This window comes from Pteropus medius, unplaced genomic scaffold (assembly GCF_902729225.1).
Source record: "Pteropus medius unplaced genomic scaffold, Ma_sr-lr_union100, whole genome shotgun sequence".
Taxonomy (NCBI): domain Eukaryota; kingdom Metazoa; phylum Chordata; class Mammalia; order Chiroptera; family Pteropodidae; genus Pteropus; species Pteropus medius.
Genome location: NW_024351568.1, coordinates 162,961 through 179,424, shown reverse-complemented (window position 1 = coordinate 179,424; position 16,464 = coordinate 162,961). Strand labels below are relative to the sequence as shown.

At 50.3% G+C, this 16,464-nt stretch overlaps 1 protein-coding gene across 5 annotated transcripts; it reads left to right on the top strand.

Moving 5' to 3' along the window:
* Window positions 1–5,708: 5,708 nt before the first annotated feature.
* LOC120587048 (zinc finger protein 211-like) lies at window positions 5,709–16,077 on the top strand. 5 transcript variants are annotated; one of them, XM_039843656.1, is made up of 6 exons: window positions 5,709–5,968; window positions 6,478–6,696; window positions 11,479–11,558; window positions 11,804–12,100; window positions 12,518–12,644; window positions 13,355–16,077. In XM_039843656.1, the coding sequence occupies exons 4-6, from the start codon at window positions 12,068–12,070 to the stop codon at window positions 14,551–14,553; spliced, it is 1,359 nt and encodes a 452-aa protein (XP_039699590.1). In that variant the 5' UTR covers window positions 5,709–5,968; window positions 6,478–6,696; window positions 11,479–11,558; window positions 11,804–12,067; the 3' UTR covers window positions 14,554–16,077. The 5 variants fall into 5 exon arrangements, with proteins under 5 accessions (XP_039699590.1, XP_039699591.1, XP_039699592.1 ...); XM_039843657.1 differs by having other exon boundaries at window positions 5,884–5,899; XM_039843658.1 differs by having other exon boundaries at window positions 5,966–5,981.
* The last annotated feature ends 387 nt before the right edge of the window (window positions 16,078–16,464 follow it).

The window sequence follows — 16,464 nt, the reverse complement described above, 5'->3', positions numbered from 1 at the left end:
CATACAAGCAAAAGGCCTTATGAATGCACTGAATGCGGGAAGTCCTTCAGAGCCAATTCTTACCTCGTTGAACACTGGCGAGTTCACACTGGAGAGAAGCCTTATCGGTGCGGCGAATGCGGGAAATCTTTTTCTTCTGGCTCCGGCCTTCGTTATCATCAGAGTGTTCACACCGGGGTAAGGCCTTACGAGTGTAACGATTGTGGGAAATCTTTTCCCAAGAGCTCGGCACTCATTCGACATCGGAGAACTCATACAGGAGAAAGGCCTTACGTGTGCAGTGAATGTGGGAAGTCTTTTATCCAAAGACATCACCTTATCGTACACCAGCGAGTTCATGCAAGATAGAGGCCTTATGACTGCAGTGTCTGGGAAATTCTTCAGCCATAAATCATAGCTTTCTCAACACTAGAGATTTCGTCCTGGGAAAAGATCTTAAAAGTGAGGTGAAGGTAGGAAATCTACCTGTATCTCTGGACTTCGTTATCATCTGAGAGTTCACACAGGATAGAGGCCTAAGGTGTAGCAAATGTGGAAAATCTTACCCCAAGGTCGATGCTCTTTCATCGCTGGAGAGTTCACACGGGAGAAAGACCTTAGGAGTGCAGGGAATGTGGGAAATCCTTTTGCCAAAGAATTCACCTCATTATGCACTGTAGAATTCACTCTGGAGAACGACCTTAGATGTGCAGGGGAATGTGCAATTTTCTTGTTCCGTGTAACGACACAAGAAGAAACCATAAGAAGCCATTTGTCAGAACTGAATCTCATACGTCCAGTCATCCACAGTTGGGAGCCTTCCCATAAGTCTTAGTGATGCGTAGAAACATGTGCGTCTACATTGCCCTTTCTAACTTGCCCAGGGCTCCTTCCAGATTTACGTCACTGACATTTTCTATCGTAAAAGCCATTTTGTTTCTACTTCTTGCCAAGTTCCCACAGTTTGCATCCGTCACCACTCCCATGTGCTCAGGGAAGCTGACCTCTGTCATCTCATGTACTGGAGAAAATTAGGACTAGCCTGAGCCCTTCCGAGTTCACATTCCCTTTTCTCTGACTTGCTTGGGCAAGAACCTGACTCATTCCCAGCAGAAGAATCCCATGAGTTTGCCCGGCAACTTGGAGAAGGGTGTTTTTCAGGGATGTGTTCTCTCTTGAATTTTTTCAGCTTTCAAGTCACCAACTCGAACTGTTGCCGCGCATCGCTTCGCTTTGTACAATACGGATGCCTTACTGTTTTAAGTCCTCTTTCTACTTACTGCGTGGAGTGTTTTACATACACATTTTGGTTCCACAGTTTTGACGGGTGAAGTTTTTATAGGGGTCTCCAACTTTGTGTTCTTCGTGGGGCAGTATGATCGCAAAAAAACCAGCTCACCAGTGTTTGCCAAATTTGCATTCCTACCAACGATCTCCTAGGAAAGACTGCAGGGTTCGCCAGTTCTCATCAGAAGCCTGGATGCTATGAGTTTTAGGAAACGCAGAGATCAGTCACCCCGAGGAGGGGGCAGAATGTGACATTCTCAGGTGCTTCTTGGAGCAGCGTGAATTTTTTCCCCTTGTTTACAGGGGATATCTCAGGGGATACAGAAGGGAATCCCTTCCCCAGGTCCTACGAAGATCTGTGTGCCCTCGTGTCCACGATTCTGTGGGTGACGGTCGCTGATTGTAAGACCATAGGGGTCAGGAAGCCATGACTACTGTGGAAACAACACAAGATTAATAGGGATTGGAGGACACTGTAGCCAGCTCGATGAAACACGCCTCTTCAAAAGTGAATCCATAAATGTTTCTGTCACGGTGACCATGCGGATCAGTGCGTACACAAATCTCAGGACCTCCAGGCGTGTTTATCTTGTGTAGCCAAAGTCTTTGTCAGAGAAAGCCTCTCAGTGATGATCGCCTAAAGGGTGTCGTCATGCAGGTAGGCGAACAAAGTTAAGGGGTCTAGAGATGTGGCTCTTTTGACCCAGCCAGCATTTCTGTTGACTGAAGTCGAAATGTCCTGTATTACTATCCAACATTTGCTGCCACTGAGGCAAGACCGACCCTCAGAGGCAATAGGACAAAGTTGGTGGCGTCAGCATAGGAAATAGTCAAACCTGTTTCCCAAAAAGAGTGGGACACACAGGTTTTTTTTTTTCTTGAGCCATTTTAAAGCTTTTTAAAGGTATGATTTACATGTAATAAGCTACACACATTTAAAATGTATTTGATAAGCTTTGACATACTTATGAAACTGTGAAAACTTAACAGCCTTGGTAGTGACTAAATCTGTCACTGTATTTTTGCCTCAAGTCCTTTTATAATCTCTCCCTGCCCTTCACAGCCCTCCAAATAATCTTCGCTTTACTTTTCCTTAGCGTAGATACCTTTGCATTTTCTAGAATTTATAAGATGGGAATCATTAGATGTTCACCTGTTTTTTTTCTCTGGTTTCCTCCATGTTGCATTATCTGAGATTCATCAATGATGTAAGTAACTCAGTTTTTCATTTCTGTCTTTGGATATATTACAATTGGTTTATTCATTTATCTCTATATGGACATTTGGGTTATTTCCATTTTTTTTTTATACCATTGTAAATTAAGCTTGTACGAACCCATGTGTACAGTTTTTTATATGACATGTTCCACTTATCTTTTGTCAATAGAGTAAAATGTTTGAGTCACAGGATAAGTGAATGTCAACTTTTGAAGAAACTAACAAATGATGATCTAAAATGACTGTACCTCTCTTCATTCTTATTAGCAGTTTGTGAATTTCATCTCTCCACATCATCATGAATACTTGGTTTAATTTGTCATTTTTAGCCCTATTAAGTAGTTTATAGTGCTGTCTCACTGTGGATGTAATTGCATTTCCCTAGGGATTATCAATGAGGAGTTTGTCATATGTTTAGTTGCTATCCGTAGTCTGGTAAAATGTCTGCTTATATCTTTTGCCTATTTTATCAATTTTGGCCATTTTCCTTTTCTTTAACAACTAGGACGGCGAAGCAGCAAGGGTGTATGTTGGAATTTCACTCGTTTTTTTAATACCGCAATGACTTCTTTGTTTAATGGATTGCTTTCAATACCGGAAGAATATATCTTTTGTTTTTTTTCTCCAAAATCTTCGTGCTATGCACAATGTAATGGAAGCATATACCACACACTTTGGAGATTAATCTGCACTGTTAACATATTCTTCGTCTGTTTTGTAAGGCCAGGCATTCAGTAATACGGCAATGCCTTGCTGTGTAGCGTTTGCTCATTTTCCTGGTCTGTCACGTCATTGGTGGATTGGGACAGATGGGGGACTGATGGCATCAGGATGGTCTGGTGGGGAGGGAGGGAAAGAGGAGGGAAGTGATGAGACTCCCTAATTGGCCCGAATTTGAATCTCAGAGCCCCAGCCCTCACTGGGGCCTCCAAGAAGTGTCTCCCCTTGGGGCTGTAGTTTCCCACTGTATAAAACGGGGAGTAATGAGTCACCCTGTCCCCGGGCCATTGGGAGAGGTGAAGAGCTGAGGTACCATTCTCTGCACCTGTGGTTCCCCCTGTATATGGTGACATCCCAGGGCAAGGCACCCCTCCATACCCTGCAGGAAGAAAGAAGCTATCAGGTACTGACGTCTTAGTGTGAGATCCCCACCACAGAATAAAAATGACTCGCTGGAGCTCCTGGAGGGTCAGCTGGCTGGCTGTGACATGCAGGTGATGATGTCACTTATCTTAGCCTCTGTGAGGATCAATAAAAATAACAAAACACAGTATTTACCAGTGCCAGGACTCCAGGGTTTACTTTTTGAGCACATTCTCTTTAATTCTGTTTGCAACCTCCTTGAGAGCCTTTTGGTTGTAATCTGAAAATGGCCCACAGACACGGAGGGCAAGGAGAGACTGAAGAAAGATGACGATGACTCCAGATTGGGCATGTGAAGCCCTCACCTGAGGACAGGTACTTGGTGAGGATCAGGGAGGCTCAGGTGCTTTGTGGGTGGGATCGCCTGGTTTCTTATCTAGTTGTTTTACTAGTAGCTGTGTCACACAGCTGGCAATGTGTTTATTCCAATTTCTTTGAAATACATGCCTTGGCAATCGAAAGCTTCTTGCTAGGCCCTTACACTACAGGGATGGACCGGCAGAGTACAGAGAATTTTTGTCGGTAAAACTGTCTGATATAAAAGTAGGTAATGTCATTACACTGAGAACTTACAGTAACTCCAGTATCATAATTTGTAGCCTAACATTTGTGTATTTTGCAGTTTGGGCTCTGAAGCTGCTTACAAGTCATGACTTTGCTCTTTGGGGTGTGAAAGCCCCCACAGGGCAAACAGCCCCCCAGTGCTGACTGTGTTGATAAGTGGTACTCCCTAAACAGTTAATGACACTTTCTGTACTAAAACTGACCATAATTCTTTTTCTGCAGGCCTGAAATGAGACTAGGACATTGATGATTGTTCAGTCACATATCGTTCATGGTTCTTATCTCACAATCCCACTTGCTGACCACTGAGTCCAGTTGCCCCCCACCAATCAGAAAATGAATGGTGTAAGTTCGTGAACTTGTTTCCTTAGCCACCCGTCTCTGAGAGTCACCTCCTTACAACTCGTGATTTTAAAAGCCACGCCCCCATTCTCCCCAATTCAGAGTGTGTCTTTGTTTTATACTGAAAGCTCTGTCCCCTCATTTGCAAATTGTATCAGAATAAACTCCATTTAATTACACAGAACTGTCTTCTGGAAATTTGTTGACATATTCGTCCAAATATATAGAATGTACAACACCGAGTGAACCTTACGTAAACTAGATTTTGGGTGGTGACGATGTGTCAGTGTAGGTCTATAAATTGTAATAAAACTCAGTAGCATGGATATGGATAAGGAGGGAGGCTGTGCAGGTGTTGGGGGCAAGAGGTACAGGGAAAATCTGTATACCTGCTGCTCAATTTGGGATCGTAAAACTCCTCTAAAAAATAGTCTATTAGAAAAAGAATACCATTAGCTTAGTTGCTCTCTGGTTGAGATACATGTAAGATTGCTAAAAGGAGTTGAGTAGTCATCTTAGGATATGTAGTAAGAATTACTGTATGCGTAAGACAGTGTTCATCAATGGGTAGGACACAAATACTGTCACACCGTGACACCGGCAAGGGAGTTTTCCGGTGGAACCAGAGGCAGAGCTCTAGCTCGTCCACCTGCTTCACGGCAGCCTGACATCCTTTTCCTTCTCATGGTCCTCTGTGGAATCTTTTCTTCTGGACCAAACATAATGGCAACACGGAATAACGCTTCAGGCTACATGAATTTCAAGAACAATGACAGTGTTTCCAGCCCTGCGTGGACTCATTTTCTCTGTCTATGAAATGATAGGGCTACTTACATAAGTTTATCTGGGAGCATGTCAAGTAATGTTTTAATCATCTGGGAGTAGGCTGAGCTTTACAGTCTCAAATAACGTCTCTTCTCCGCCTTAAACAATGAGCAAAGCCACTCCCTCTGTTGCGGTCCAGGCACCGTTTTCCCGCTTTCCTCTCAGTGGCTCACCACTAATGTCCCGGTATGTAAGGTGTAGAACAGCTTCCGGCCCCCTCTGAAGTGCCAGGAACTACGTTACCCAGAAGGCCCTGCGGGATGCCCCCGTGAGGAGCCAATAACGGATCAGGATGAGGCGTTTCTAGGCGTGCGCGTAATGTTGGGGCGGGGCTTCCGGCCTCCTTTGGGCTTCCGTTTTTGTTGCTCCCGCGGTCCCGAGCACAAAATTGGGGTCAAGTCGAGGAAAGAAGTCAGCGTGACTAGGACCGTCTCCGCCGCATAGACGCCCGAGACTTTGCGACGTCGCCGGGGTGACGCGCGCCAGGGTCCGGGCAGGCGCCGCTGTGCCCGGGGCCCCCTCTCCCGACGCTCCCGCCCCGGTCAGTCCCTGCAGGGACCAGAAAAGTAATAATTACCTCCTAGCGAAGAGTTGCAAGCATCCATTTAAGGTACTCCTGGCAGGTAAAATGCAAAATTGCAGAAAGCAATTAACAATAACTATGTAGCGATTCAAAGATGGTAGCGGAAATAGTCCTGGCAAAACATCAGTGGATGGTGAAAACTACTGAATGTTACGTGCATTTGGATCTGTAGCTTTGGGGGACATTCGAAATCATACGTGTAAAGCTCTAGGAGCGAGCTGAACTTCGTCTCCAGAAACCTGACTTCTGCCCCTTTAAGGAGGGACTGAGCTCTTTCTAAGCCCTCGGACCCGGAGACCCCAGTTCCCAGCGTCTCTCGGGGGTCTAAAATTTTCTGCGGGAGGTCGGAGCGGGAGCGCGCGCCTCGGTCGGTAGGAACTACATTACCCTGCATGCTCTGCGCCGAAAGGCAGCCTCCGTGAGCCAATGAGGGCTCAGGATGGGGGCGTTTCCGTAGGTGGCCTCGAGCGCGAGGCGGGACTTCCGGCGTCCTCCTCCCGGCGGTCATTTTGGCTGCCTCGGGTGTGTTCCTCCAGACGCAGGTCCCAGAGTGCGGGGTCGTTGCTGGCGGACGGGACCGAGAAGGCGTCGGAGGGATCGTTGTCTCCACCTTACAGAGGCCAGAGTGAGGCTCGGCCGCGGAACCGCCGGAGATGAACCGAACCGGGGCCGGGATACGAACTTCCAGCCGGCTCCCGGTCCCGCTCCGCCCACAGGCCGGGATGGCGGCGGCCACGCCGATGGACGCGGCTCAGGTGAGTCCGCTTAAGCCCCGGCCTCACCGCCTCACTGCCTCACCCCACCCGAATCCCAAAGCCCCGGCTGCCGGCGCCGCTCCCGTCGTGCAGCCCAGGCCCCGGCGTCCGGGACAGTGAGGCGCTAGTAGAGGGGGTCCCGTTTCTGGTAGTGACTGTGACTGCTTAGTTTTACTGCTGGGGGTGCGATTAGGTGTAGGAGAGGGTTACGGGCAGAGGAACCGGTATGTGCAGAGGCTCGGAGGTGCGACTGAGCCGGGAGGCTTTGGGAAAGCTGGGGTCCGTTGTGCCTGCGAGGAACGGTGTTTGCGGCTGAGTCACGCCTAGAATAGCAGACTGAGGCTTCTGCCTACATTCTGAAGACTCCAGAAGCCATGGAGAATTTTAAACACAGGAGAGACACGAGTTACATTAGGGTTTAAAAAGTTTCCCAAGTGTCGTTCAAGGGAAGAACAGACCGAAGGCAGGTCAGGTCATGAAGACACTGAGGCACTAGGCGGCTGAATCTTTGTTCAAGGGCGCAGAGCTGCTAAGATGAGACACTTAGGCACAGAGGTTAGACATCCAGCCCTAGTCTGCCTGGCTCAAGGGCCAGGCATGGGTACACAGGGGCACGAACCCACTGAAACCAGACACGGTAATAACCTGCTTCTTAGGGCCTGATGTCCTTATCTAATTTAATCACTTACTCAAATGGTGGCACCTGCCGACACCGTTACATTGGGGTTAAGGGCTAACACATGAATTCGGTGTGTGTGTTGGGGCGGGGACACACATCAGTCTGTAATAGAGATGAAATGAGGATATATACAAAAAACATGGATGACCACCGAATACTTAGCTGAGTGGAAGAATTCAGACAGAAAGAACAGACCACTTAAATCCACTGAGAAGGTCCTAGAAAATGCATAACGTAAGCAGATCAGTGGCTGTTTGAGAATGGTGGTTGGGATGAGCAAATATGTCATGGAAAAGGCTATGACAAAACTTCGGAGTGGCGATGGTTGTGTTCAGTATGTTGACCGTGGTCATGGTTTCGCAGGTGTGTTTGTTAAAACTCATCAATCACATTGTACACTTTAGATAAGTTCAGTTATAGGTCAAAAGCCACGAAAAGGTAATTGAACAATACTTTTACTTCAGCAAGATAACGAATCTATCTGAGGTGAATGATCGAAATGAAAGGAATAAGGGAGAAATTGTAGCTACCAGACTAGAAACCTGAAGAAAAGGAGAACTGAGTTGTGTTTATTTCTCCTCCTCTACCCAGTGGTATCAATATGCAGTTAAGGATAAAGTAGAAACTCCCCAAAATGAAAATGGAGCTGGTGTCACTGCCATGCTATCAAGGCTGGAGGAGGATCCAGTATGAGATAGTCCTAAAATCACGTAACCCAGTGTCGTTCCTACTAAGAGGATGGCCTGTGGGAGGACAGTGGGGAGAGGGAGGTTCGTTAGGATTGTTGGAGTTAGAGCAGTTTCTAGGCCAGAGCGGTAGGCAGCACTGCCTCACTTAAAAAAAAAACTCCTAATGGTTAGATCATGTGTTAAAGGGGAATTAAGGCAGTCTGGAATTAAGAGTGCTAATTCACTCATCGAGATGGGGAGATTATTTCGGCTTATCTGGGCCTGCCAAGTACAATCCTAAGAGTTCTTACAGGTGGAAATGATAGAAAAGAGAAAGTGTCCGAGCGAGCGATGTAGGGTGAGAACATCTCACCGGCCATTGCTGGCTTTGAGCTGGAAAGCAGCCATCAGCCAAGTATGTAAATTGCCTCTAGAACTGGAAAAGGCGAGAAAATGGATTCTTTCCCAGAACCTCCAGCAAAGGACTTCTGACTTCCAGAACTGTAAAATGATAAATCTGTGGTGGTGAAGCCACTAAATTCATGGCGATTTAGCCAGTTTCACATATTAGAATTATACCCAATTAAAATAGTGCATTACCAGTATACTTAGGATTGCCACAGTTAGGACATGAAAATACAGGACACTCACTTAAATATAAATTTCAGATAAACAAAGAACTTTCTTAGTACATGTCCCATGCCATATGTAAAATTATTTATTATTTCTCAGAAATTCAAATTAAAGTAGGTATCTTATGTTCTGTCAGGCAAGTCTAGGTGCATGGGCACAAAATGTGGTGGGCACCTATACTCTAGCACTGTGAGCCTGTTGTGCTCATTTTAGATCCCTGGCGATTCCTTATAAAGAAAGGTCAGATGTCCTTACCTAATCTAATCACTTACTCAAATGGTGGCACCTGCTGACACCACATACCGTTGAGGAAACTGCATACCGTTTTCCATAGTGGCTACACCAGTTTGTTGTCTGTCCCACCGAGAGGGCATGAGGATTCCCTTTACTTGACATCCTCGCTGACGTGGTGTCAGTTTGTCATCGATGGCCATTTTGACAGGTGTGAAGGTGATATCTTGTAGTTTTAATTTGCATTTCCCTGATGATACGTGATGTCTAGCATCTTTTCACACACATGGCCATCCTGCTGCTCACAGAGACCCTTTCGAGTGGTCCAGGTTAGCGAGTCCGGAGCTGTCCCCGGTGCTGAAGCGTGCAGAGAGCGTGTCCCAGCCCCACCTGCCCGGAAGCCGCAGCGCTATGGGTGCTGGAGTCATTGCTTCCGAAGACAGTCTTTTTCTCAGGGCGAGTTGAGTCACCGCTCCATCCGCGATCCTCCACTGTTGCATTTGCCCCTGTTGGGTGGAGGACTTGGGAAGGAGGCTTCATGTCTGTGTAGCACTTTCCATTTTATAAAGGCCCTAGAAAGTCTCTTTATCATTTGATCTTTAGGACAGTTTTCCGAGGTCAATGGGAGAGATGGCCTTTTCGTTCCCCCTTCAAATCAAAAAAAAAATATATATATATATATATGTATGTATATATACATATATACATACACACACACATATACATATGTATATGTTCTCTGGAGAGAGTCGCATCCTCTGCCCATTTGTTAAATTGTATTGTGTGAGTTTTCTTTTTTGGGGGGAGAGGTGTTAAGTTGTATGAGTATCATCGGTGACCATCTTCTCCCATTCGGTAGGTTGTCTTTTAATTTCGTCGAAGGTTTTCCTTGTGCAAAAACTCTTTAGTAGTCCCGTTTGTTTATTTTTTTCTTATGTTTCCATTGTCTGAAGAGATATATCCAAAAATAAATCACAGTTCACTGCCTATGTTTTCTTATAGAAGGCGTATAGTTTCGGGTTTTACATTTAAGTCTTTAATCCATGTTGAGTTTAGACTTGTATATGTTGTGAAAAGGTTGTATCTTTTTGCATTTTCTGCCCAGTTTTCAAAACTGTTTTTATTAAAGAGACCGTCTTGCCTCTTTTGCCATAGATTTTATCTGTGGGCTCTCTCTTCTGTTCCATTGATCTATGGGTCTTTTTTTAATGCCAGCATCGTGTGTTTGGATTTCTATAGCTTGATAACAAACAGGTAGCATGATACCTACAACTTTGTTCTTTCTCAAGATTGCTTTGGCTCTTTGGGGTCTTTTGTGGTTCCGTATAAATCAGCGTTTTATTTTGCGAAGCATGCCACCGGTATTTTGATAGGCTTTCGAGGGATTGCATTGAACCTGTAGATTGCATTAGGTGGGTCGTACGGACATGGTAAGGATGAGTTTCCTATCCATGGGCATAGTATGCGCTCCCATTTCTTTCTTCGACGGTTTATAATTTCCGAGTACAGGGTCTTTTTTACCTCTTTGGTTAAATTTATTCCTTGGTATTTTTTGTGCAGTCGTAAGTGAGGTTTCATAATTTTTGTTCCTGGGGTATTTTTCTTACAATCCTTGTTTTTGCGTCGTCAGGCGTTACTTCTCTTTCACTTCCGATTTTATTTGGGTCCTTTTTTCTTGGTGACTCTGGATGAAGGTTTTTCCATTTAGTTTACTTTGTCAAGGAACCTCAGTTTTGTTGCTCTTTTCTATCTTTTTAGACTATTTTTGTTGATATCCACTGTGATCTTTATTATTTTCTCCTAACAGTTCAGTCTGAGAAAAGGTGGTAAACTTCTAAGGACTCGTTCATTCTCTACGTCACCTGAATTGCATCCCTTCCTGACTTTGCGTTTGGTTTCTGCTTGCATGGAAATGAGCTTTCCTTGCTGACTTTAAAATGTTTATTGTGAACAAACCTACACTGAAGGTGACACGTTGCTTTCCTCCTGTTTTTTTTCCCCCTCTTTCTCTCAATAGCCGCCATTATTTTCATAAGGTTTTAAACATATGACACAGCCAAATTGACTTTCCTGCTGTGGTGGCTGGGGAGAGAGTTAAGGGAGAGTGAAGATACTTTCCGGTGTGATGGCGACGATCTCAAATTCTTTCTAGGTCCCTGCATCCCTCTTACGTGCTCTGGGAAATAGTCAGTCAGCACTTTAACCTGGATCGAATCTTCCACGCGTTGGGCATTCCTGTCTTCCTTCATAACTCACTAACTCAAAAGAGGGCAGTGTCAGCACCCAGAAACACAGGGGGCAGTCACCTGCCACTCACAGGTTTGCTGGATGCGACCTTGTTTTCTCTCCTTTCCGGGTCATTCGGTTCCTCCCCGTCCAGTACATGCCTCAGCTTCCGCCGTTTCCTTTGCTGGATCCCGAAACTCTTGGCACGTCGATCCGCCTGTGGACATTTACACACGCATGTCAAGAGGCCGAGGAAGCGCAGTCACCATCTGAGACGCGGCTGTAGCGTGTCGCTGCACCATCCCGGCCCGGCTTAACGGCTCCGCTGTCTCTTGTGCTTTACAGATCCAGGCGGCAGGTCCTCAGCATTAGGCTCTGTGCGCACCTTCCTCTGAAGCCGGACTCACAGGCCCTTCCTGACCCCGGTGAGCGCGTTGGGGCTCCTTCCACTTCCAGCATCCCGCCCTTGCCCCTCAAGCTTCGGTGGCCCAGTCTCACCAAGTAGACGAGATGGCTCAGCCTTTAAGGCCATGGAAGCTAGTGAGCCGTGTCCGTGACTGTAAGCCGGGGGGAAGCTGTGGGGCACCCACAATGATACTTGTCATCAAGCTTCCGGCTCCTTTGGGGAGTCGGAAATAACAACTTGAAACGCATACACGATCGGTTGCAGGCAGGTCCCCAGCAGTCTGGCCATGGCATCTCTGAGAAGGAGCCGGGACGGCCCTCACAGTGCTGCAGCCCCTCTGTGAGGGTGTCAGCACCCAGAGGACCCTCTGCGTGGAGCCCATGAAGGTCCAGAGAGGGACGCCTCTGCGTGTGCCGTCGCCTTGGGGTGAGACGCCGGGCCACCTCCTCGTGGTGGTTTCCTCTTCCGGGGCTCCAGCTAGACAGAGAAGGCGTGACAAGAGCCATCGTTCCCACCGCAGAGAGTCTGATGGCAGCGTCCTCGTTGAGGGGCCCAGCTGAGGTAAGTGGCCCCCAGACCCACCCCGTCTCAATACTGAATCCCCAGCTGACATCCTGCAGCGCAGGCCTGGCTTCCGGGACAGTGACGTGCGTGCGGGTGACAGCTGGAGCGATGAGGTATGGGAGGGTCGACAGCATGAAACAGTCCGAGTCACTGTCACGGAAAGAACAGACTGGGGCGAACGGGTGGGAGAGGGAGGTCGGGTCAGAGTCTCCCTGAGGACCAATCCCAGAGCGTAGCCAGCAGCACCAGGTCTTCTAGCTCTGGGCAGAGAGACAATGGGGACCGGAGCCCATCGAGCCCCCACGATGTGGGGAGGGTGTCCTGGTCCTGGACAGAGATCGCGGTGCACCTGGGCCACTGTCCTCCAGAGAAGAGCACGTGACACCAGTTACTTCTCTCTCCTCTCTCCTGCAGGGCACAGTGGCCTTTGAAGATGTGGTCGTGTACTTCTCCTGGGAGGAGTGGGGGCTCCTGGACGAGGCGCAGAGATGCCTGTACCATGACGTCATGCTGGAGAACTTTGCCCTCGTGACCTCACTGGGTAAGAGCCTCACACTCCCCAACACACCCCCACATCCCCCTGCAAGCTGTCCTACTTCCCTGGCTAGGCTCTGGGGTCAGAACTTGCCCCCTTCCTAGCTCAGCTAGGTAGCTTACTGTCCAGCACACCTGTCCCATATCCCGGTCTTTCTCCCTAATCTGCTAGCTCTTGCTGTCACTGGTCTACCCACGTCCTTGGAGACCACGGGCCGAGGTGCCACCCAGGAGGCCCGGCCTTGGTGAAAGCAGCACTGGGCGTGTGGACACTTCCGGCGCCGCACCTCGCGTGTCTTTCCTCCCCCGTTCTCGACACTTCCTAACTCCATTCTCGTTTCTATTCCGAATCCTGGTCCTGGCCACCCCCCGTGTTAGCTCCGCAGCATGTCTGTGTCTCCAGAAGCGCGCACACAGCTAGGAATGAGCCTCTGCACATGCGCCCTTCTCTGTAGACGGCCGCAGCCAGCTCTTCCTGGGCCTGCACGCCATCTTCCACACAGCCAGGGCCCTGCCGCGGGTCCCGGGCCGAGGACTCAGTTGGGGAGCCCTGCTTGCTTCTCGTGGCTCTAGAGTCCTAGAACTGCCAAGCAGCCCTCTTTGAGGCACTTGGCTCCCAACACTGTCACCTTAGAAAGCAGCTCCCCTGACACGCCGGTGATGGGGGCCGCCCCCTCCCCCAGAGCCAGCGTGCACAGCGGCCGCCTCTGCTTCCAGGTTGCTGGTACGGAATGGAGGCAGGGGCGCTGTCTGGGCTCGGTGTGCCTGCGGCGTGCACGGCAGCGGCCCAGAGCGCAGACTCGAACCCGGCCGCTCAGAAGACGCCTTGTGCAGCCTGGTTCAGCCCCAGCCTGCGCTGGCACCAGCAGCCCCTGGAGGAGAAGCCGCTGCAGGGGGACACGGACACGGCCTCACTTGTGACGAGCTGCACGCTCCACGTGTCGGGGAAGCCCTTCGCCCTCACCTGCGCGGCCGTCGGGAAGGACCTCCTGGCCATGTTGAGTCTTCTGCAGCATCAGGCCACTCTCAGAGGCACAGAGGCCCCCAAGAGCTTCGAGTGTGGGGACGAGGAGGCCTTTCCCGGCGGGACGAGTCATTGCGGGTTCGGGGACTACGGGGACCCCTCCCTGGGCTGCGAGTACGCACTCTTTCAGCCGGCGCCCCCTCCAGAGAGCCAGGACTGCCGCAAACCCTTGCACCACAGCGCCGCCCTGCGCCAGTGCCCGGCGCCGGAGCCGGCGGCGAGGCCTTACGCGTGCGCCGACTGCGGGCGGACCTTCAGCCAAAGCTACAGCCTCATCCAGCACCACCGGATTCACACGGGGGCCCGGCCCTACAAGTGCAGCGAGTGCGGCAAAGCCTTCACCTACAAGCTCAGGCTCGTGCAGCACCTGCAGATCCACACGCGGGTGAAGCCCTTCGAGTGCGGGGACTGCAGGAAAGCCTTCAGCTACAGCTCCACGCTCATCAAGCACCAGAGGGTGCACACGGGCGCCAAGCCGTACAAGTGCGGCGAGTGCGGCCACTCGTTCAGCCAGAGCTCCAACCTCATCCAGCACCAGAAGATCCACAACGGCGCGCGGCCCTACAAGTGCAGCGAGTGCGGCAAGTCGTTCAGCTACAAGTGCAAGCTCGTGCAGCACCTGCGCATTCACACCGGCGAGCGGCCTTACGAGTGCGGCGAGTGCGGCCGCTCCTTCAGCCACAGCTCCACGCTCAACCAGCACCGCAGGATCCACACCGGGGCCCGGCCGTACAAGTGCGCCGAGTGCGAGAAGTCCTTCAGCCAGAAGTCCAACCTCATCCAGCACCAGAGGGTTCACACGGGGGAGAGGCCTTACGAGTGCGGGGAGTGCGGCAAGTCCTTCAGCCAGAGCTCCCACATCATCCAGCACAGGAAGCTGCACACCAGATGACCTCGCGCGTGCGGCACCCGGGCGCCAGCCCCGTCGGCTGCACCCCTCACGGCCCCGGAGATCATCTTGCTGCCACAGACCGGGGACGGGCCTGACAGCCGGGGCCCACGGTGCTCTTTCGCTCGGTGGAACAGAACCGGGAGTCTGGCCCTCGCGGAGGTCCTCTGCTGGAGAGTCGGATGTCATACACGGCTGGAGTGCGCGAGTGTATGTATGACCCGTCCCCGCTCCTCGGGAGCCTCGGTTGCCTACTCCGGCCCAGTAGTTCACCCGTGCCTGACGCCTGCTCCCTCCCGGCAGGGTCTAGCTTCTCGGTAGCCACAGGCAGCAGCGCAGGGCAGGGCTCGGCTCACTCCCTCCTTTCTGCCTGAGGAGGGCTGTCATGCCCCCTTCTTGGCCAAGGTCGCTCCAGGTCATGCTCTTGGCTTCCAAAGCCTGCTGCTCCCCACTCCTGGTCTCGCTCGTTGGTGCCACTTGTCTCCCAGGAGAGACCCCAGGGCTTCCCTTCGTGGGCCTCATTTGTGCCCTGGATGTCAGCCCAGAGGACTGCACGTAGACTTGTCATGACAACCTGCTGTGCTTCTACAGGAAGTACATACAGGGGTGCCCAGGGAGGTCCCCTCCTGCCCAGCTCTGTTGTAGGGAAGCTGTCAGCTGCTATCAATGTGCCTTCGTGTCCGGTGTGAGTGGTCGTAGGACCCAGGGCCCCAGTCAAAACCGTGGCAGCCCTTCTCCAGCTGCATCCACGGGGGTTCCGCTGACTGGTCGTGTGGGGTGAGTGTGCGCACGCCCCACGTTGCGGGAGAGCATCGAAGTCTCTGGCACTCTCCGCCATGCTTCGGAGGCGAGAGGCAAGACGATGCAAATCGAAGGGAGACCCGGGGATGTAACTTATTTCGTGACCCAGCCACCTAAGTGGCAGGCGATATAAGTGGCAAACGAAGAGAGCATCTCACAGGGCTGTACCTCCCCACACACTTTTCTAAACCTCTGGTTAGGAAAAAATGGGGGGAATCCATTTTTAAAGTCGATTCGTTTGGGTGCGGAGCACGCACCCAGTTCAGATGAAACCGTCCTGAACACCGAGGACTCATCACCTTGTGCCCTCCTTCTTAAATCTCATTACTTTTTTCTTTCACAGGAGATTTAAATTTTCTTATGGACTTTTTTATATGCAAACCCCTGAACTTTGAAACCATGTTTTCTCAGTAGTGTCCTTCATGCTACGTAAATTCAGTTACTTTGCGATTCAGGGGTGTCCGCTCCCGAGCGACTTCACACTCTGTATTGCCGAGGACTGTTCCGCTCCATGGTTGCACACGGCACGATCGTTTACACGGAAACCTGGGACTGGAGGGGGTTTCGCCTTTCGGCATCTCCAAGTTCTGGACTGTTCCAGCCACTCACCCGTGAGAAACGGTGGCCAGCCTGAGTTCTCACTTCCTCCGAACCGACCCCCACATTCATTTCCTTGGTTGCAACTCTGCCGTTCCTGAATAAAACACTTTTGTGGGTAAAAAGTGACTTATTGTCGTAACGAGAACCAATCTGCTTTTACTTAGCTTTCAATTACAGTTTGCATCCTTGAGGATAGATGACACAGCTTGTGTCCAGTGGCCTCAGCAGGAAGGCTGCTTTGGAATCTGGAACAAATTCTGCCACTTTTTCCATGAGCATGAGTTACCTGCCCCCCAGGTTAACTCTGCTTTCCTGCACCGCCGAGCAGCACACTCTGTCACGCTTCTGCTTCGTACGCAAACACATCTCTTGCCCAGAGTTCACGCTCATCTCTCAAGCATGATAAACACCTTCAACTCTGCAGAGCTGGGTGTTCCCCCTGGTTTAGCAGGCCCCGCTAATGAGCGGCAAAACGGCCTCAGACCACACGCAGCCTTCCAGATGTGTCATTTG

Coding starts and splice junctions, on each gene's coding strand:
- LOC120587048 (XM_039843656.1), top strand. CDS start 12,068: ATGGCAGCGTCCTCGTTGAGGGGCCCAGCTGAG. Junction 12,101..12,517: donor CGTTGAGGGGCCCAGCTGAG/GTAAGTGGCCCC, acceptor TCTCTCCTGCAG/GGCACAGTGGCCTTTGAAGA. Junction 12,645..13,354: donor TGCCCTCGTGACCTCACTGG/GTAAGAGCCTCA, acceptor CTCTGCTTCCAG/GTTGCTGGTACGGAATGGAG.